This window comes from Saccopteryx leptura, chromosome 1 (genome assembly GCF_036850995.1).
Source record: "Saccopteryx leptura isolate mSacLep1 chromosome 1, mSacLep1_pri_phased_curated, whole genome shotgun sequence".
NCBI lineage: Eukaryota > Metazoa > Chordata > Mammalia > Chiroptera > Emballonuridae > Saccopteryx > Saccopteryx leptura.
The window spans coordinates 5279054-5296135 of NC_089503.1; the positions used below are offsets into that span (position 1 = coordinate 5279054).

General features: G+C 55.2%; 1 protein-coding gene across 1 annotated transcript in view; it reads left to right on the plus strand.

The window, feature by feature from the left end:
• Positions 1-17082, plus strand: part of CPT1A (carnitine palmitoyltransferase 1A) — a 58794-nt gene that overhangs the window by 17921 nt on the left and 23791 nt on the right. Inside the window, exons 2-9 of the mRNA XM_066383803.1 lie at positions 2257-2410; positions 5082-5221; positions 8240-8420; positions 10652-10753; positions 11712-11849; positions 13289-13366; positions 15018-15125; positions 16611-16698. Coding sequence (XP_066239900.1) covers positions 2270-2410; positions 5082-5221; positions 8240-8420; positions 10652-10753; positions 11712-11849; positions 13289-13366; positions 15018-15125; positions 16611-16698 — 976 coding nt within the window. The 5' untranslated portion in view covers positions 2257-2269. The remainder of the gene's footprint in view (positions 1-2256; positions 2411-5081; positions 5222-8239; positions 8421-10651; positions 10754-11711; positions 11850-13288; positions 13367-15017; positions 15126-16610; positions 16699-17082) is intronic.

A 17082-nucleotide genomic window follows, 5' to 3' on the forward strand; every position in this document is an offset into this window, starting at 1 on the left:
CTTTGCTTAGAGAACTTGCCTGTTTCAGAAACTGGATCTGTTTCTTTGAAACTGGCCCGAGCTGCGGCAGCTTGTCCCGTGCCTGCTAGTTAGTGTGTGAACATTCTGGAATGCTTGCAGACTGTATGAGGCTAAGGTTACACCAGTGTGTGTGTGTGTGTGTGTGTGTGTGTGTGGTTTGGTTTTGCTTTGCTTTTTTTTTCTTTTTTTCAAAATCGTCATAGCAGACCTATCCAGGTTCTGTGTGGCGATCTTCACAGGTGTGTTTTTCCCAGCCTCTCCCTCGGCCCCTGGGGGGCCATCAGATGTGAGGAATCAGCCGGGGGCAGGCTGTTCAGGCCCAGAGCAGGTGCCGCCAGGCCAGCGGCCCTCCTCCCCCCCCGGGGACTGACCCTGCCCTGTCAGGAAGCAGCTTCGCTGGGCAGGTAGGTGGCTTAGACCCCCCCCCCCCTCAAAGTCCCAGCATGCCTCTGAAGCCTGGGTGGCGGGGGCCAGCCCCCTGTCCCCGCTGTCCGCACCCTGGGCTACTCTGTCCTGGGACACTTGCAGCTTCTCCCTGGCCTTCCTTCCCCCATGGCAGCCAGACCGATCTTGTTGGAACAGCAGGGTGACAGATACTTATAGAGCCCTTGATGTTTTTCCTATCACCCGCAGCGTAAAGCCCAGCTGCCTCCCGTGGCTGTCTGTGGGCCCCCCTCTCTGAACTCAGCTGCCTGCCCGTGACCGCAGCCTCCCTGCCTTTAACCTGGAGCCAACAGCCCTGACCCCACTGGCCACCCCGTCCTTGACCCCAGCTGCCCTGCCCTGACCTCTCCCTCCAGTCCTTGCACGGGTCTGCCTTTGGGCCTGAAAGGCCTGCCCTCTGGCTGATTGAGCATCAGTGTCACCTGGTGGGTCCCCTCTGGTGCCCCTCTTCCTTCAGCCTTCCTGAGGGCAGGGGCACCTTCCCTGCCTGTGTCTCAACCCCCCCACCCTCCCAGCCGGCACATGGGAGGCGGGTTTGTGGACTTGCTCAGCACACAAAACGCAGGACAGCTGGGTGCCTTTCCAGGGCCTGGGTGTGGCGCCCTTTGCTCTGATTAGCTGAAGATGAGGCTGGTTTGACTTCTGTGATCCGGCATCTTTGAGCTAGGTCCCTCCTCTGTCCTTAAACAGGCTTCCGTGGGTAAAAACAGGGAACGTCGCCTGCGATGAGAACACAGACAGACACACGTGCTCTTTTAGATGTAGATGTCTGTGATGGTTTTCACCTGCCTTTTTATCCTCGGGCGCTCTATGCAGACGGCACCCGGAGGGGCAGGTGCCCGCACTCACCCTCGGAAGGCGCGGCAGGGGGGCCGGCGGAGGTGAGGGGAGGCCCTGCGGGAAGAGGTGGCAGCTTCCAGGGCCCCGTGTGTCCCCTAGAAGGAAGCAGGCAGGAGCCAGGAGGACGGGAGATGAGAGCATAGTGTGTAGATTCTGAAGCAGCGGAAATGAAATGTGCTCTCCTTTGCTGGGGCGGGGGCGGGCGTGGGGGAGCTAGCTAGCCCAGGGGGCTGGGATGGGGGAAGTGGTCCGATAACATTTGACCCCTCACGTTCTTGGTGGGAGTTTGATTTCAGTCACACCCTCGGAGGAGGAAGGCCAGCTCCATCCTGGGGATTCTGTGTCTGGTTTTCAAGATGTCTTTCTTGCGCTTAAAGTGATTTCTCCAGACACCAGTCCCTCGCGCACCGTAGGCCAAGGCGTTTGGGGTCTGTCAGTCTGTGTTCCCACCTGAAGATGGGGACTCGGGGGCCACTGTGGACGCACGTGTGGCCTCCAGGCGGCTGGTGGGCAGGAATGGGCTTTACCTCTGCCAGGCAAGTGGCTAGACAGCCACCGTCTTTCTGTGTCAACATGTGTGGCCTGGGTGGCTGGCTGGGAGGGGTGGTTTGGGGGGATGGGGAGGGATCAAGGGGTGAGGAGGGGAGGGTAAGGGTTTCCACGGGCCTGGGGCCTGGGGCCTGGAGGCCAGGCCGAGGGTGAGGGGTTTCACTCCTGGACTCTGCCCAGGGCCTCGAAGCAGAGGCAGCGATTGTCCATATAGCGCTGGACAGGCCGGGGGACAGGGCGGCCCATCACCACAGAGGTGGATGTGTTCACAAAAAAAAACGTTAGACCTGTTACACGGGGAGGAAAAACTTAACTTGAGAACCAGTTACACCTCTGCACAGGGGTCCTTCTCAGCTCTGGCCACGTGTCCCACAACGACCCCTTCTCTCTACCTCTTCCCAGGAGCTTGCTGAAGATGGCAGAAGCTCACCAAGCCGTGGCCTTCCAGTTCACGGTCACCCCGGACGGGATCGACCTACGACTGAGCCATGAGGCCCTGAAGCAGATCTATCTGTCCGGACTTCACTCTTGGAAAAAGAAGTTCATTCGATTCAAGGTTTGCACGCGCTTGTTGAAGCCGGGTCGGGTCGTCCTCCCCGGAGCCCTGAGAACCGGGCTCTGGGTGCTTCCGACGTCCATGGGTGTAGCTCACCGGCACACGATCTGTATTCTCGTGGCACTTAAGGCTCATGAAAAACATGCTCACATATTATCGGCTCGCCGAAATCCTGAGGACATTCCAGGAGGCGGGTGTGGGGGCACCGGGTCAGGCAGGTGAGGAAGTCGGGGCGCACGGTGCGTAGTAGAAACTGAGTGAGGACGAGAACCCGTGTCTCCTGCTCCGGAGCCCAGAGCCCCCGGCTCGCCTTTAGAAACAGGGTGGTTTTCCTGCCGCCTGAACCCACCGGGAGTCTGTTTGAGCTGGCCTCTCTCACTGATACAATGTTCCGACATTGGAAATTGGCCATGTCAAGTCAAGTACACAGGGAATGTCACCAGTCCTCGATTCTGTTTACCGGAAAGAGAGGGAAATGTATTCACTGTTTTAAGCACATGTCTTTTAGTTTAGTGTATTTTAGAAAATCACAGAAGGAATAAATAAATGCGATGTTTTAAAAACTCAAGCAAGATGACTGACCGGGCAGCAAGTCAAAGGTGAACGCTGCCCACCCCCACTCCAGGGTAGTATTTTTATTTCATATACAGTTGGTGTTTTTATTCTCTGTTTGGTTTTTAGAGGGTAGCCAAGGGCCCCGGAGCTAGCCTAGGTGAGAGCAGGGATATCGGAGGTGGGCGGGGTTGGGCCTGAGCAGGTGTCCCCAGGCTCAGCTGGTGGGTGCTGGGGCCCAGGTACTAAAGGGTCACACCCTCCATCCCCTGGTGGGCACGGGAGGTGGAGGAGGGCGCCACCTACAGGGGAACTGAAGTTTGCCTGCCCGGGCTGACCTCAGAATGGTGGAAAAGGACACCCAAGAAGGCAAAACCAACAGATAGGAAAATATGTGATGAGAAACAGTGTGCGGCCACGCCCCCGAACCAAAGGGTGTATTATTAGAGGACCAAGTCTTTGCTCAGAGGAGGAGGAAGCGGTGGGCCTGGCTGTTGGAGCAGCTGCGGGGAGAGGGGGCGTGGTGAGTGGGGGACACTTGATCTAGAACCTCTCTCCCTCTGTTTCAATTTAGCTTTATTTCCTCCACCCCTTTAAAACCTCTTCCCTCTTGACTATGGGAAACCCAGCAGGAATAACACATAGCGAGGCAAGTATCTTCCAGAAAATTCTGCGAAAGCTTTTTTTTTCTTTGTATTTTTTTTCTGAAGTTGGAAACGGGGAGGCAATCAGACAGACTCCCGCATGCGCCCAACTGGGATCCACCTGGCACGCCCACCAGAGGGCGATGCTCTGCCCCTCTGGGGCGTCGCTCTGTTGCGACCAGAGCCACTCTAGCGCCTGAGGCAGAGGCCACAGAGCCATCCCCAGCGCCCAGGCCATCTTTGCTCCAATGGAGTCTTGGCTGCGGGAGGGGAAGAGAGAGACAGAGAGGAAGGAGAGGGGGAGGGGTGGAGAAGCAGATGGGCGCTTCGCCTGTGTGCCCTGGCTGAGAATCGAACCCGGGACTTCTGCACGCCAGGCTGACGTTCTACCACTGAGCCAACCGGCCAGGGCGCTTTTTTTTTTTTTTTTTTTTTTTATGAGAGAGACAGACAGCCAGGGAGAGAGATGCGAAGCATCATCAGTTTTTCGATGCGACACCTTAGTTGTTCTTTGATTGCTTCCTCCTATGTGCCTTGACAGCGGGGCTCCAGTGACCCCTTGCTCAAGCCAGTGACCTTGGGCTTCAAGCCAAGGTCACTGTGGGGTCATGTCTGTGATCCCACGCTCCAGCTGGCGAGCCCGCACTCAGACCGGCGACGTCGGGGTTTCGAACCTGGGTCCTCAGCATCCCAGGTCAGCGCTCTAGCCACAGTGCCATTACCGGGTCAGGCCCGAGAAAGCTTCGAGAGTTCTTTTAACCCACTGTGATGGTCAAATCAATCTCTTATGAAGGCTTTTTAGTAAGAATTTTTTTTCACTTGGAAGTTTTGAAACATAACAAAAGTAAGGAGAAAAGCCGCACTCACTGCTCACTCCCCGGGTTCTGCTGCTGCTAACGTTTCCCCGTTTTGACTCTTCTATCCCCGTTCCTGCTACTTCTTGTTGTTTTGTGGGTGTGTGTGTGGGGGGGGGGGGTTGGCTGAAGCGTCCCACAGCCGCTTCTCAATATAGAGAGCAGTCTCCTGTTAGCACTCCGGGGTTAAGTGGCATCTCGATGCAAGAGGGCTGAGAAGGGTGGTTTTGGGGAGGGGGTGTCTCGGGCATCTCTGGCGTAGCAGGTTGGGGAGAGGACTTTGTGGTTGGCTCAGTGACATCCTGAAAGTCCTGGTGGAGCTTTGGAGTCTGTACGTTAGTGATTCCAGTGTCCTGGGGTCAGTCTCTCGGGGAACCTGTTTCAGGGACAAACGGACGGTTTTGGCTGTGCAGCAGCAGAAGGGAAGGAGCTTGGCAGGTGTTGGAACGGCTGAGGGTGGAGGCTCTGGGGGGAGAGTGTCAGCTGTGACGGTGGACAGCGTGGTCACCTGCTGCCAACCGCTCCCTCCCACTGCCCGACGTGTCTCCCGACCCCGTCCGCCGGGGGCCCCGCATTTCTGCGTGAGGGGTGTCGCTCACGGTGGCGTATCTCTTTTTTTAGAACGGCATCATCACTGGCGTGTACCCGGCGAGCCCTTCCAGCTGGCTGATTGTGGTGGTGGGTGTTATGTCAACCATGTATGCCAAGATCGACCCCTCGCTGGGAATAATTGCGAAGATCAACCAGACCCTTGACACGACGTGAGTAACCCTTTCAAACCGCCGATCCTCCAGGAAGCTACTTTTTTTTTTTTTGGTCTTGGTTGCTGACATTTTTGTCTTCTCAAATGGAGTGACCGTTACTGTTCTGGATCCCGTGTGAAGGTTTTGCTGTCGTCCCCACCTCGGCATTTGTCCCATGTCCTGGGCCGGTGTTAGGGCTCCCGTTCCCCTTGGACACTTCAGCTCTGTTACTGGAGAAATAGTCCCCGTGTTCGTGTGCCGTGATTGGGCCGAGAGTTGCGCGTGGAGTTGGGGAGAATCCTTTAGGGACCTGATGCAGCCCGTGTGTGTGTGTGTGTGTGTGTGTGTGTGTGTGTGTGTGTGTGTGTGCGCGTGTGTGTGTGCGCGCGTGCGCACGCATGCATGCGCACGCACACCCACTTGGCTCCCGGGCCAGGCCGACGGTGTTGGGGTCCAGCCCAGGCTACACACACGAGGTCTGGGCCTTTGCATAAACTGGCACCTTGCTGGTGGGTTGGATTTAAATATTGTTCCTTCGGAAGCCCTTGGATTCGAGTCCAGCTGAGCCACCCACAGTTCTCAAGCTGCCCGGCGAACGCTGGCTCGTGACTTTATACAGCGTCTGCAAGGCCCAGAATAAAGACTCCCTGTCCTTTCAGTGGAAGCGTGCCTGCCCTGGATGCCTGCCAGATTCCCTGGCCTGCCTGTGGGCTGGGGCTGCCCCGGGCAGGTGCCTTGTCACTCTTATCGACTCTCCTCACAGCCAGACCCTGCCTCTCCCCTTTCATCCCTCAGTCCCCAAGAGGCCCGGTTCCAACCCCCTGCCGACAGCCTGACCAGGCAAACGCTGTGCTGCTCCTGCCCGCTTTCCAGATGGGTGTGGGTTTTCACGCAGATTTCTCACTTACTCGTTGTGACTGTGGGCTGTCTCTTAACCCTGGATTATATTTATTTAGAAGTGTGGGCTATTTAAAGCCCTTTTAATCTGGATCTTTCTAAGAGGTGTTTCTCTGTCCCTGTAAACCTATTGCTGGTAACTGGGCCATCCCTGTCCCACATTTAGAAAGACCAGGTTACGGGCTGTCTGGGAACCTGTTCTTTACATGCGGCTTTCTTGCACATGGCTTTTTATTCAGGTGCCTTTGTGTTTGTGCATACAAAAATTCTGCACGTGTCATTTGCTTGTTAATGCTGAGATACTGATAGGGTTTTTGTGAATTGAGTGAGTGTGTATGTCTTTCTTTTAATGATGTAATACTTAGACATCTAAAATGTAGATCAGCTCAGAGATAGGGTTTTTATTTCCTAAAGAGAGAGAGAGAGAGAAAGGAAAGGAAAGGAGAGAGAGGGAGGGAGGCAGAGGGAGTGAGAAGCATCAACTTGCAGTTGCTTCACTTTAGTTGTTCATTGATTGCTTCTCATAAGTGCCTTGACTGGGGATCCAACCAGGACCTCCAGCCCACGTGGAGCCAGTGACCCCAGCGACCCCCTGGCTCAAGCCTGAGTGAGGCCTTGGGCTCCTGCTGGCAACCTTCAGATCATGTTGATGAGCCCGTGCTCAAGCTGGTGACCTCGGGGTTTCCCATCGGCGACCTCAGCGTTCCGGGTGGACGCTCTCTCTCCACTGCGCCACCCCCGGTCAGGCTCAGAGATAGGTTCTTACATGTCTGCGTCCAAGATTGCTTGTAGATTAGATTGCTGTCGGAAAAGAATGTGTAGGTTTTGAGTAAGGACCGTGGTTCCGCCTGAACTCGAGATTGGAGGGGTTCCGGAAAGGTGACAGTTTTGAAGCACACGCCCTTGTTTCTGTGCCACTGAGGTAGTATAGAATGATGGTTTCCAAATATTGGCGATGCCTTCAGGCTGCATGTTGGTTACTTTAGCAATTTAAAAGCACACTTAGTTTTTATTTTGTGTATGTTTTGCACTTCCCCAGACCACTGAAACGAAAAGCAAAACCATTAAGGCGTGTGAAGGCGTGTGCCTTCCCTCCTCATTTCTACAGTCTTGTCTTTGTCCTAAAGATAGATCACTTTCCTCAGCAAATGAAAAGACACGCTGTCTTTATTGTTTGACAGGTCGTCGTAGGCGCTCAGTTTCTCTGTGTGTGTGCACGATCCATGTCCCTGCCTCCATCAAAAATAGGCTTGTGGCCCTGGCCGGTTGGCTCAGTGGTAGAGCGTCGGCCTGGCGTGCAGAAGTCCCGGGTTCGATTCCCGGCCAGGGCACACAGGAGAGGCGCCCATTTGCTTCTTATGAAGGCTTTTTAGTAAGAAAAGCCCCCTCTCCTTCCTCTCTGTCTCTCTCTTCCCCTCCTGCAGCCGAGGCTCCATTGGAGCAAAGATGGCCCGGGCGCTGGAGATGGCTCCTTGGCCTCTGCCCCAGGCGCTAGAGTGGCTCTGGTCGCAACAGAGCGACGCCCCCGAGGGGCAGAGCGTCGCCCCCTGGTGGGCGTGCCGGGTGGATCCCGGTCGGGCGCATGCGGGAGGCTGTCTGACTGTCTCTCCCTGTTTCTAGCTTCAGAAAAATACAAAAAACAAACAAACAAACAAAAAAACCCCAGGCTCGTTTGCTATAAATAGTTGAGGTAATGGTTTTGTCAGATGATCCAAGTTTCTCACGAGCGACAGCGACATCAGAAGGCATGTCTGAGAAACAGTGTGATACCCGGTAGGACAGGAACGGCAGGGACCGGCGGGCGGTGAGCCCCCCGCCGAGGAGACGCAGGTCCTTCTGGGGGCATCGTCATCCTGGGGGGAGGCAGGCCGCAGCCTCACATGCGTCCCCTCTGTCACCGTCTCTAGACCCTGGAGAAAGTTGTGCATCCCGCCCCCCCCCCCTCCGACAATACACAGATTAGCCTCGGTGTTTTGAGGACCCACGAAAGCAGATGGGGCTGATCTGTTTCAAGGACAAGAAGAAATGTGCCCGAGTCTCTGTTGTTGGAACAAAGAAGCCTGTCCCCCCCACCCCCACCCCGCGGTCAGGCCCGACTAGAGTTCCTGCTCACACGTGCCCGGCTTGTCTCGTCTCTAGTTGCGGTCGGGGCTACATGTCCAGCCAGACGAAGAACATGGTCAGCGGCGTGCTGTTCGGCACGGGCCTGTGGGTGGCCCTGATCTTCACCATGCGCTACTCCCTGAAGGTGCTGCTGTCCTACCACGGCTGGATGTTCGCCGAGTACGGCCGCATGAGCCGCGCCACCCAAGTCTGGATGGTAATTGAGCGCACGCTGGGCGTAGAGCCGCGGGGGCGCGATGTCCCAGCTGCTTTCCTGGGGTGGGCCCGGCGGGGGTGGGGCGGGGGTGGGGGTGGGCGGGGGTGTGTGTGGCACCGGCATCGCTCGCTGGCTTTGGAGATAAGTACACACCTGGGAAGCCGTCGCCGCTGTCGATGACGCAAACTTAATGTCCCCTCCCAAAAACGATTCCTTCTTTTTTCCTTTAGTCTTAGGCCCTGGGTTGACAGTAGGTCCCGGGGACGTTATGTACTTTGTGGAAGTGAAACTTGGTCCCCTTTACCCATCGTACCTCCCAGCCCCGGCCGTCTCCATTCTGTTGATTCCACAGATCGGCGAGGACGTGGCACCTGTCTTTCTGTGTCTGCCGGGTCTTGCTTAACCCAGGGTCTCCTGTGCGTGGCTTTCACTGTTTAAAGCAGGGGTCCCCAAACTACGGCCCGTGGGCCGCATGCGGCCCCCTGAGGCCATTTATCCGGCCCCCGCCGCACTTCCAGAAGGGGCACCTCCTTCATTGGTGGTCAGTGAGAGGAGCATAGTTCCCATTGAAACACTGGTCAGTTTGTTGATTTAAATTTACTTGTTCTTTATTTTAAATATTGTATTTGTTCCCGTTTTGTTTTCTGACTTTAAAGTAAGATGTGTGCAGTGTGCTTAGGGATTTGTTCATAGTTTTTTTTATAGTCCGGCCCTCCAACCGTCTGAGGGACAGTGAACTGGCTCCCTGTGTAAAAAGTTTGGGGACCCCTGGTTTAAAGGGAGAAAGATCCTGACAGGACATTCTCTCCCTTTAACCCGTGGTGACTTGGGAGTCAACCTCTACTTACCGCAGAGGGTTGATTCACCATGACTCCCGAGTGTGGGCCCGCAGGCTGTCTTTCTTGAGTGATGTGAGTGAGTTCTGAACGTTTTCTGTTCGTGTCCGCTAGGCTGGGCCCCCAGGTCGTCCACGAAGGAAATGCTGCCCACCCACTTCTTGGTAGCTTTTCTCACTTACAGCCCCAGGGTTAAGTGGTCTCTCTCCCCCTCCCCCGCACCCGGCGACCAGTCCAACCAGGTCTGCCTGGTTCCCCCTGAGCCTCCAGTAATTCCCACCAGCTCTCGGCGGCGCTTAACCCGAGAGCCACCCGTCTGCCGTGCACGTGGGTGTTTGTACCGATGGCAGAGGGTGCTGGCTGGCTGGTCCCTGCTGGCGAGAGGTCTGGGAGGCGCCCCTGTGCGCCAGCCCACTGCACACCCCTCCGCCCTTGGCTCTCTCCCTGACCAACTTCTGCTACCGCTTGGGTTAAGTTTTCTGATTTCCAGAGAAGCAGAAGCTAACACCTGGAGGAGGTGCTGAGACGGCTTCCCCTACTTCACAGAATAAGTCAGATGGCGTTCCCTAGGGTGGCATTCACGGTCGAGGCATAGTTGGGTCCCAGAGCTCTTCAGCATCGGGAATCAGGCACCCCCCCCCCCGACACACACACACACACACACACACACTCACACACACACACTCACACACACACACACACACACACACTCACACACACACACACACACACACTCACACACACACACACACACACTCACTCACACACACACACACACACACACACCCCGGGAGCCCTAGGAATTCCTGCAAGGTCTGGTCCATGTGAGATGACCAGACATTACACCCAGTTTAGATCACTGCAGCCTAAAGTAGGGGCCGATGGCAGGCAGAGGTGCTGTCCACTGGGCTTGACAGTGACCGGAAGGGCCACGCATGCCGCTTCTCCTGGCGATGGCTTGAGGTCCAGGCACCTTGGCTTTAGCCCCCTTTCCCTGTCGCCAGCGCCTTGAACCAATCCCAAAACCAGGAGCCTCGCAGAAGTGGGTGGGTGAACTTACCCCACGTGCAGAAGAGCAGCCAGACTGCGATGTCAGGGTGCCGGGGGTGGGGGGCGGGGGGGGGGGAAGCTGGCCAGGGGACCTGGCACCTCCTGGACCAGGTCGGACATCTCAGAGCGTCGTGCAGACCGAGGCTTTTTGTTCAGCCTGATTATTATGTGGGGTTCCTCGTTTCTTTGCTAGCTAAGGCCTGCAAAGGTAGGGACAGAAAATGGACTGGAGGAAAAATAAACCACCACCAAAAATTGTAAGTTGTAGACAGACCCCTGAGAACTGGTTTCAGATCTTTAACATCGTCTCAACTTTTGAAATATACTTTTTTTTTTTTTTTTAAGGCTATGGTCAAGATCTTTTCAGGCCGAAAACCCATGCTGTACAGTTTTCAGACGTCTCTGCCGCGCCTGCCCGTCCCCGCCGTGAAGGACACAGTGAACAGGGTGGGTGTAGTTCCAAGCCCGTGGTGACTGCTCCCTTGGAAATGCCGGCCGGCCGTGGGATTAAGGTTTATGACTGAATGACAGTTGTCGGTGACGTCACCGTCACTTGGGCGATTCAGCTCCCAGCAGTACCGCAAGGGCTGTAGCGGGAAATCTTTTTCCCTAATGTATCAGCACCTATTAGGCGTAGTTTTTTGTTTCTTTGTGTGTTTTTTTTTTTCAAGGCATCATATTTGACAGAGAAACCACTTGGCAAAGTTTTTACACAACTTTATTGAGATAGAATTCACCCACCGTGCAATTCGCCCCAAGCGTCCAGCTCAGTGGTTGTGCTAGATTCCATCACTCACTGTTTTCAATTGTGGTGGACACGCACAGAACATAAAAACGATCATTTTTTAGCCATTTGAAAGTGTACAATTCTGTGACCTTAAGGACATTCGCCCTGTTTTGGGAATCCTCAACTTGGAAACCCGACCTGGGCCTGGTGCCAAGACTGTCCCCGTCCCCTGTCATTATTCCGGCCCCTCCTTTCTGCCCTGGGGTCTGCCCCACACTCAGCCCCCTCCCCGTGTCATCACACGTCACGGGGTCACACGTCGTCCTAGCGAAGGGGAGGGCGGAGCTCTTGTTGAGGGCCAGACGACAGTGAAAAAGACACCCCTGAAATTTCCTGGTTAACCAAACTGTGGTCTCGTCCGTCCGGAAGTCACTGTGGTGATTGGTGATGCAGGACCCGAGGGGCTTCGTTCGGCTGATACAGGGCGGAAAGGTTCAGTTGTTTCATTACCAGCCACCCAGAACATCAGGTAGCACTGGGGTCTGCCAGCTGGCGTGGGGACTAGCAAAAGCAGCTTGGGAGGCGGGGGACACTTTCACCTCTTCTCCGTAGGTGTCAATCTTTTCTAAGGAAACCGTGTGTTTTAACTTGGCCCCTGCGTGTCTCTCGTCACCCCAGTATCTGGAATCGGTCAGGCCTCTAATGAAGGAAGCGGACTTTAAGCGGATGACGGCTCTGGCCGAGGATTTCGCTGTCAGCCTGGGGCCAAAATTGCAGTGGTATCTGAAGTTAAAGTCCTGGTGGGCCACCAATTACGTAAGTGCAAACCCACAGGCTTTCCTTGTTCTTCGTATGAGAACACCGATCCGTGCCAAGAACAGCTGGGCTTCCCTGTGCCCGGTGGCGAGAGGGGGCGTCTGGCGGGTGAACCCGGGTGGGGCCGGGAGTCTAGGTTCTGAGGAACAGCTGCTGACATGGTGGGGGGAGGCTCCTGTGACCCAGACAGAACCGGCGGGGGGCTATAGGAGTGAGCATGGCTGCCAGGGGTGGGAGAGGCTGGGGGGGGGTGTGGGGGTAGGGGACACGGTCCTCTTTTGATCAGGGGCTGGGTGCACAGGAGTGTTGGACTCTTCACCGGGGTCATACCTACGCTTTGACTCTTACCTGCGTACTGATGTGTGTATATACACGCGCTTCAACACCACGTAAAGAAAATAAGTGGTCTCTTGGTCCAGAAGGTTGTGGGTATGGTCAGGAAGAGATTGCTGCCCCCTGGGGTGGGGGGGGGTGATGGGACTTTGTGCTGAGGAGTTAGGACAATTTGGGAGGCTCTGAAAGGGAACCGACCAGGATGGGGAGGTGGCTGCTTCCAGAGACCCAGGAAGTGGGTCAGGGGACGTGGTCGGCAGCACAGTTTGGGATAGTATTGGGGTTTTTTTTTAATGTTTTAAGTTTTTTCATTGATCTGAGAGAGAGAGAATCATCAACTCATTGTTCCGCTTAGTTACACACTCATTGTGCTGCTCATATGTGTCCTGATGAGATCGAACCCACGACCTCAGTGCGCAGAGACGACACTCTACCCACTGAGCCACCCGGCCAGGGCCAGGATAGTATTGATTATTAAGAAATGTCAGCAGACATTGATTACTGTTTTTACTGTTTCCACTTGGTCCTTTTTTTTTTTTTTTGTATTTTTCTGAAGCTGGAAACGGGGAGAGACAGTCAGACAGACTCCCGCATACGCCCGACCGGGATCCACCCGGCACGCCCACCAGGGGCGACGCTCTGCCCACCAGGGGGCGATGCTCTGCCCCTCTGGGGCGTCGCTCTGCCGCGACCAGAGCCACTCTAGCACCTGGGGCAGCGGCCAAGGAGCCATCCCCAGCGCCCGGGCCATCTTTGCTCCAATGGAGCCTTGGCTGCGGGAGGGGAAGAGAGAGACAGAGAGGAAGGAGGGGGGGAGGGGGGGAGAAGCAGATGGACGCTTCTCCTGTGTGCCCTGGCCGGGAATCGAACCCGGGTCCCCCGCACGCCAGGCCAACGCTCTGCCGCTGAGCCAACTGGCCAGGGCCCCCTTTTTTTTTTTTTAACCATCTGTAAAATGCAGGCGGTCTCCCTTCGAGCTATGTCATGACTTTAAAAAGAAAACCCACTTTCATTTCCTATTATCATGCGCTAAATGCACCCCTACCCCCCACCCCCCTGGCCCTGTGTCACTCACCCCTGTTCAGCTTGTGTGTTTCCACCAACAGGTGAGTGACTGGTGGGAGGAATACATCTACCTCCGGGGCCGGGGGCCGCTGATGGTGAACAGCAACTACTACGCGATGGTGAGTCCCCCGGGCCAGCTGGCCGCAGAGGCGGAGGGCCCTGCCTGGGGAGGCATGTGTGCTTGACCCGCCCCCCTCCTGTCCTGCTCCCTCTGCCCAAGGCTTCACGCCCACCAGCCCAGGCAGGGAGGGAGAGACCTGCTTCCCACGTCCCTCCCACGCCAGAGAACCTAGTGGATGTCCTTTTGTATTTGTGAGGAAGCTCAAAGGCACTGTACTCCGGGGCTGAGAAATTTGGGTTACAGAAACGCCCCTGGGGCAAGCAGAATTCCTCCCGTCAGCGCCTGTGCCTCTGCCTAGCATTTAACATTGAAACAACGTGTTCCCAACGTCACTGCGTACACAGCAGGGCCACCGTGGCGTGGCGGGAAGGGGTTGGGGACGGCGGGGTTGGCCAGCATTTGCCCCCTGCCGGCACACTGACCTTTGTCCTGCTCCCTGAGACGCCACAGAGTCACTGGTCAGGTGTCATTTGTGGGGGTCTCGTCCGGCCAGACGCTGTACGCAGGTCTGGGAGGGCACCTGCCCTTGTTGTGTTCGAAGCCCCGCATTTGGGGTTCCTGAGCATCATTTAATTAATTAATCCCCGCCGGGGGGTTTTGTTCTCTTCCCTTTTCTGGCCTCTACCTCTTTATATATTTTTCCTGATTTCTCTTGATATCGTTTGTTGTTTTTCATTTTTTTTCCTTCTTTTGCTTCTAATGTTCTTCTCCCCCCATCGGAATCACTCTCGGAAGGACAGAGACTCCCTGAGAGGCGGCTGGCCACTTCGCCTGCTGCCCGCCCTTCCTCCCTGAAGTGTCCGCTGCCCGCACGAGCGGGGATGCACCCTCTCAAAGCGTGGTCACACCTGTGTCCCTCGGCCTTTTCTTCCGGTCGTGGAAAGTGACACCTAGAAATGTGTCTCAGAATTTAGAAAGTTGCAGGCACTGTACGGCTCGATAGCTAAAGGTTACTTTCACCCTCGGTTACTTCTCGTTCAGAAAACTTCCTCACTGCTCCTTTTATTCCTGTTTTTCTCTTGACGTGTTTTATGAGGCTATTGGGGACAAAAGACTATTATCTTTCGATTTGAATTGTATTCATTTAAAATTTAATTTTAAAATAGACTTGTCTCCTTCACTAACCCAAGAAGTACTTGGTTGTTTCTGTTCTGATATAAAACACGAACAGAATCAAACGGGCAAAGTATAGGAAATGAAGCGACGGTTTATCTTCTAGCCAAGCAGGTGTACGCGGACACCCGTGTGGCCCGTTTAACGGGGCTGACGCGCTCCGCCGCGTGTCACGGACACCCGTGTGGCCGGTTGAACGGGGCTGACGCGCTCCGCCGCGTGTCACGGACACCCGTGTGGCCCGTTTAACGGGGCTGACACGCTCCGCCGTGTGTCACGGACACCCGTGTGGCCGGTTGAACGGGGCTGACGCGCTCCGCCGTGTGTCACGGACACCCGTGTGGCCGGTTGAACGGGGCTGACGCGCTCCGCCGCGTGTCACGGACACCCGTGTGGCTGGTTGAACGGGGCTGACGCGCTCCGCCGCGTGTCACGGACACCCGTGTGGCCGGTTGGACGGGGCTGACGCTCCGCCGTGTGTCACGCCGGCCGTCCTGCCGCGAGCGCGCCCCTCTGCTGACACGGCTCTGTTTCAGGATCTGCTGTACGTGCTGCCCACGCACATCCAGGCGGCGAGGGCCGGCAACGCCATCCATGCCATCCTGCTCTACAGACGCAAGCTGGACCGGGAGGAACTCAAACCAGTGAGCCAACACACTGCTTTTTTTCAGAAAAGTTCTTTGAAAAACAGCTTGATTGAGGGGTGACTGATTAAGTGCGTGCGCCTGAAGTGGGCAGTGTCAAGTTCTGACCAGTACGTCTGTGGTCATCACACACTCAGGACCATGAGCACACCCCCCCCCCAGCTCCTCGTGCACCTTTGTGATCTCCGCTTCTCCTGTCCCTGTCCCTTTCTGCGCCCTCTCCCCATCCATCACCCACCAGGTAACCCCGATCCATTTAGGCCAGGGGTCCCCAAACTACGGCCCGCAGGCCGCATGCGGCCCCCTGAGGCCATTTATCCGCCCCCCGCCGCACTTCCGGAAGGGGCACCTCTTTCATTGGTGGTCAGTGCGAGTACAGTACTACTTCCGGTGACACGGGATGTATGCGTCACGGCTCCGGAAGCGCATCATATCATTTGTTAGGGCTAGCATGGAACCGGACATTGACCATCTCATTAGCCGAAAGCAGGCCCATAGTTCCCATTGAAATACTGGTCAGTTTGTTGATTTAAATTTACTTGTTCTTTATTTTAAATATTGTATTTGTTCCCGTTTTGTTTTTTTACTTTAAAATAAGATATGTGCAGTGTGCATAGGGATTTGTTCATAGGTTTTTTATAGTCTGGCCCTCCAACGGTCTGAGGGACAGTGAACTGGCCCCCTGTGTAAAAAGTTTGGGGACCCCTGATTTAGGCTGTCACTCTAGGCTATTTTGCATTTTCTGAAGTTTTATGTAAATGGGATCACACCGGGATGCACTTTTTTGGGTCTGGACATGTCTGATGTACTTTTTAATTTGCTCCTCAAAGAAACTCTTGTCTACTTTTTTTTTTGAGAGGAGAGAGAGAAAGAGAAAGATGAAAGAGACAGAGAGGAAGAGAAAGAGATGAGAAGCATCAACTCATAGTTGCGTCACTTTAGTTGTTCATTGATTGCTTCTCGTACGTGCCTTGACCAAGGGGCTCAAGCCCAGTGACCTTGGGCTTCAAGCCAGCGACCCTGGGTTCATATGGATGATCCCACGCTCAAGCTGGCGACCTTGGGGGGGGTCTCAAACCTGGGACCTTGGTGTCCCGAGTCGACCCTCTGTCCACTGCGCCACCACCGGTCAGGCTCTTGTCTACTTTTGAAGGAAAATAATTGAGCCAGTGAAGCACTCAAGAGGAACAAGACATTTCTTTTGTAAATACCCCTTTGGTTGAAGCGTCGGGGTATACCTGACCAGTTCCAGTGTTATTTAGGAGGTGATGACACGCAAAGCGGTGCCCTGCTGTGGTCCGGCAGGTCCCCGGGGCAGCCTGGCGCCCCAGGGGACAGCTGCTCTGAACAGAGTCCAGGGAAGATGGAGCCGGGCCACATCACGTGCACGGGACACAAATCCGGCCTGTATACGTGTGACGTTCACGCTGCTCCTCTTTCCCCCTCGTGGGGTTTCTGTTCGTCTGACACACGTTTCCGTTCCAGATTCTTCTTCTGGGGTCCACAGTTCCGCTGTGCTCTGCGCAGTGGGAGCGGATGTTCAACACCTCTCGGATCCCCGGAGAGGAAGCGGGTGAGTAGGCAGCCTGGGGCTGCTGGCCCTGTCCTGGCGTCCTCGGCGCCTGCGGCTGTCGCCTCCTGGCCGAAATCCATTCCTAGGTCATTGATTCTTTCAGATGCCGTTGTCAATGGGATGTTTTTTTTCCCCCTTAATTTCTCTTTCTGATAGTTCATCCTCAGGGGATAGAAATGCATCTGATTTTTTTTAGCCTGCAACTTGATACTGCATTTGTCTATTAGTCCTAACAGTTTTTTGGTGCCATCCTTAGGGTTTGCTGTATGTAATGTGTCATCTGTAAATAGTGACCGTTTTCTTTTCTTCCTTTCCAACATGGATGCCTTTTTCTTGTTCTTGCCTAATGGCCCTGGCTGGGACTTTTAACATTGAGTCGAATAA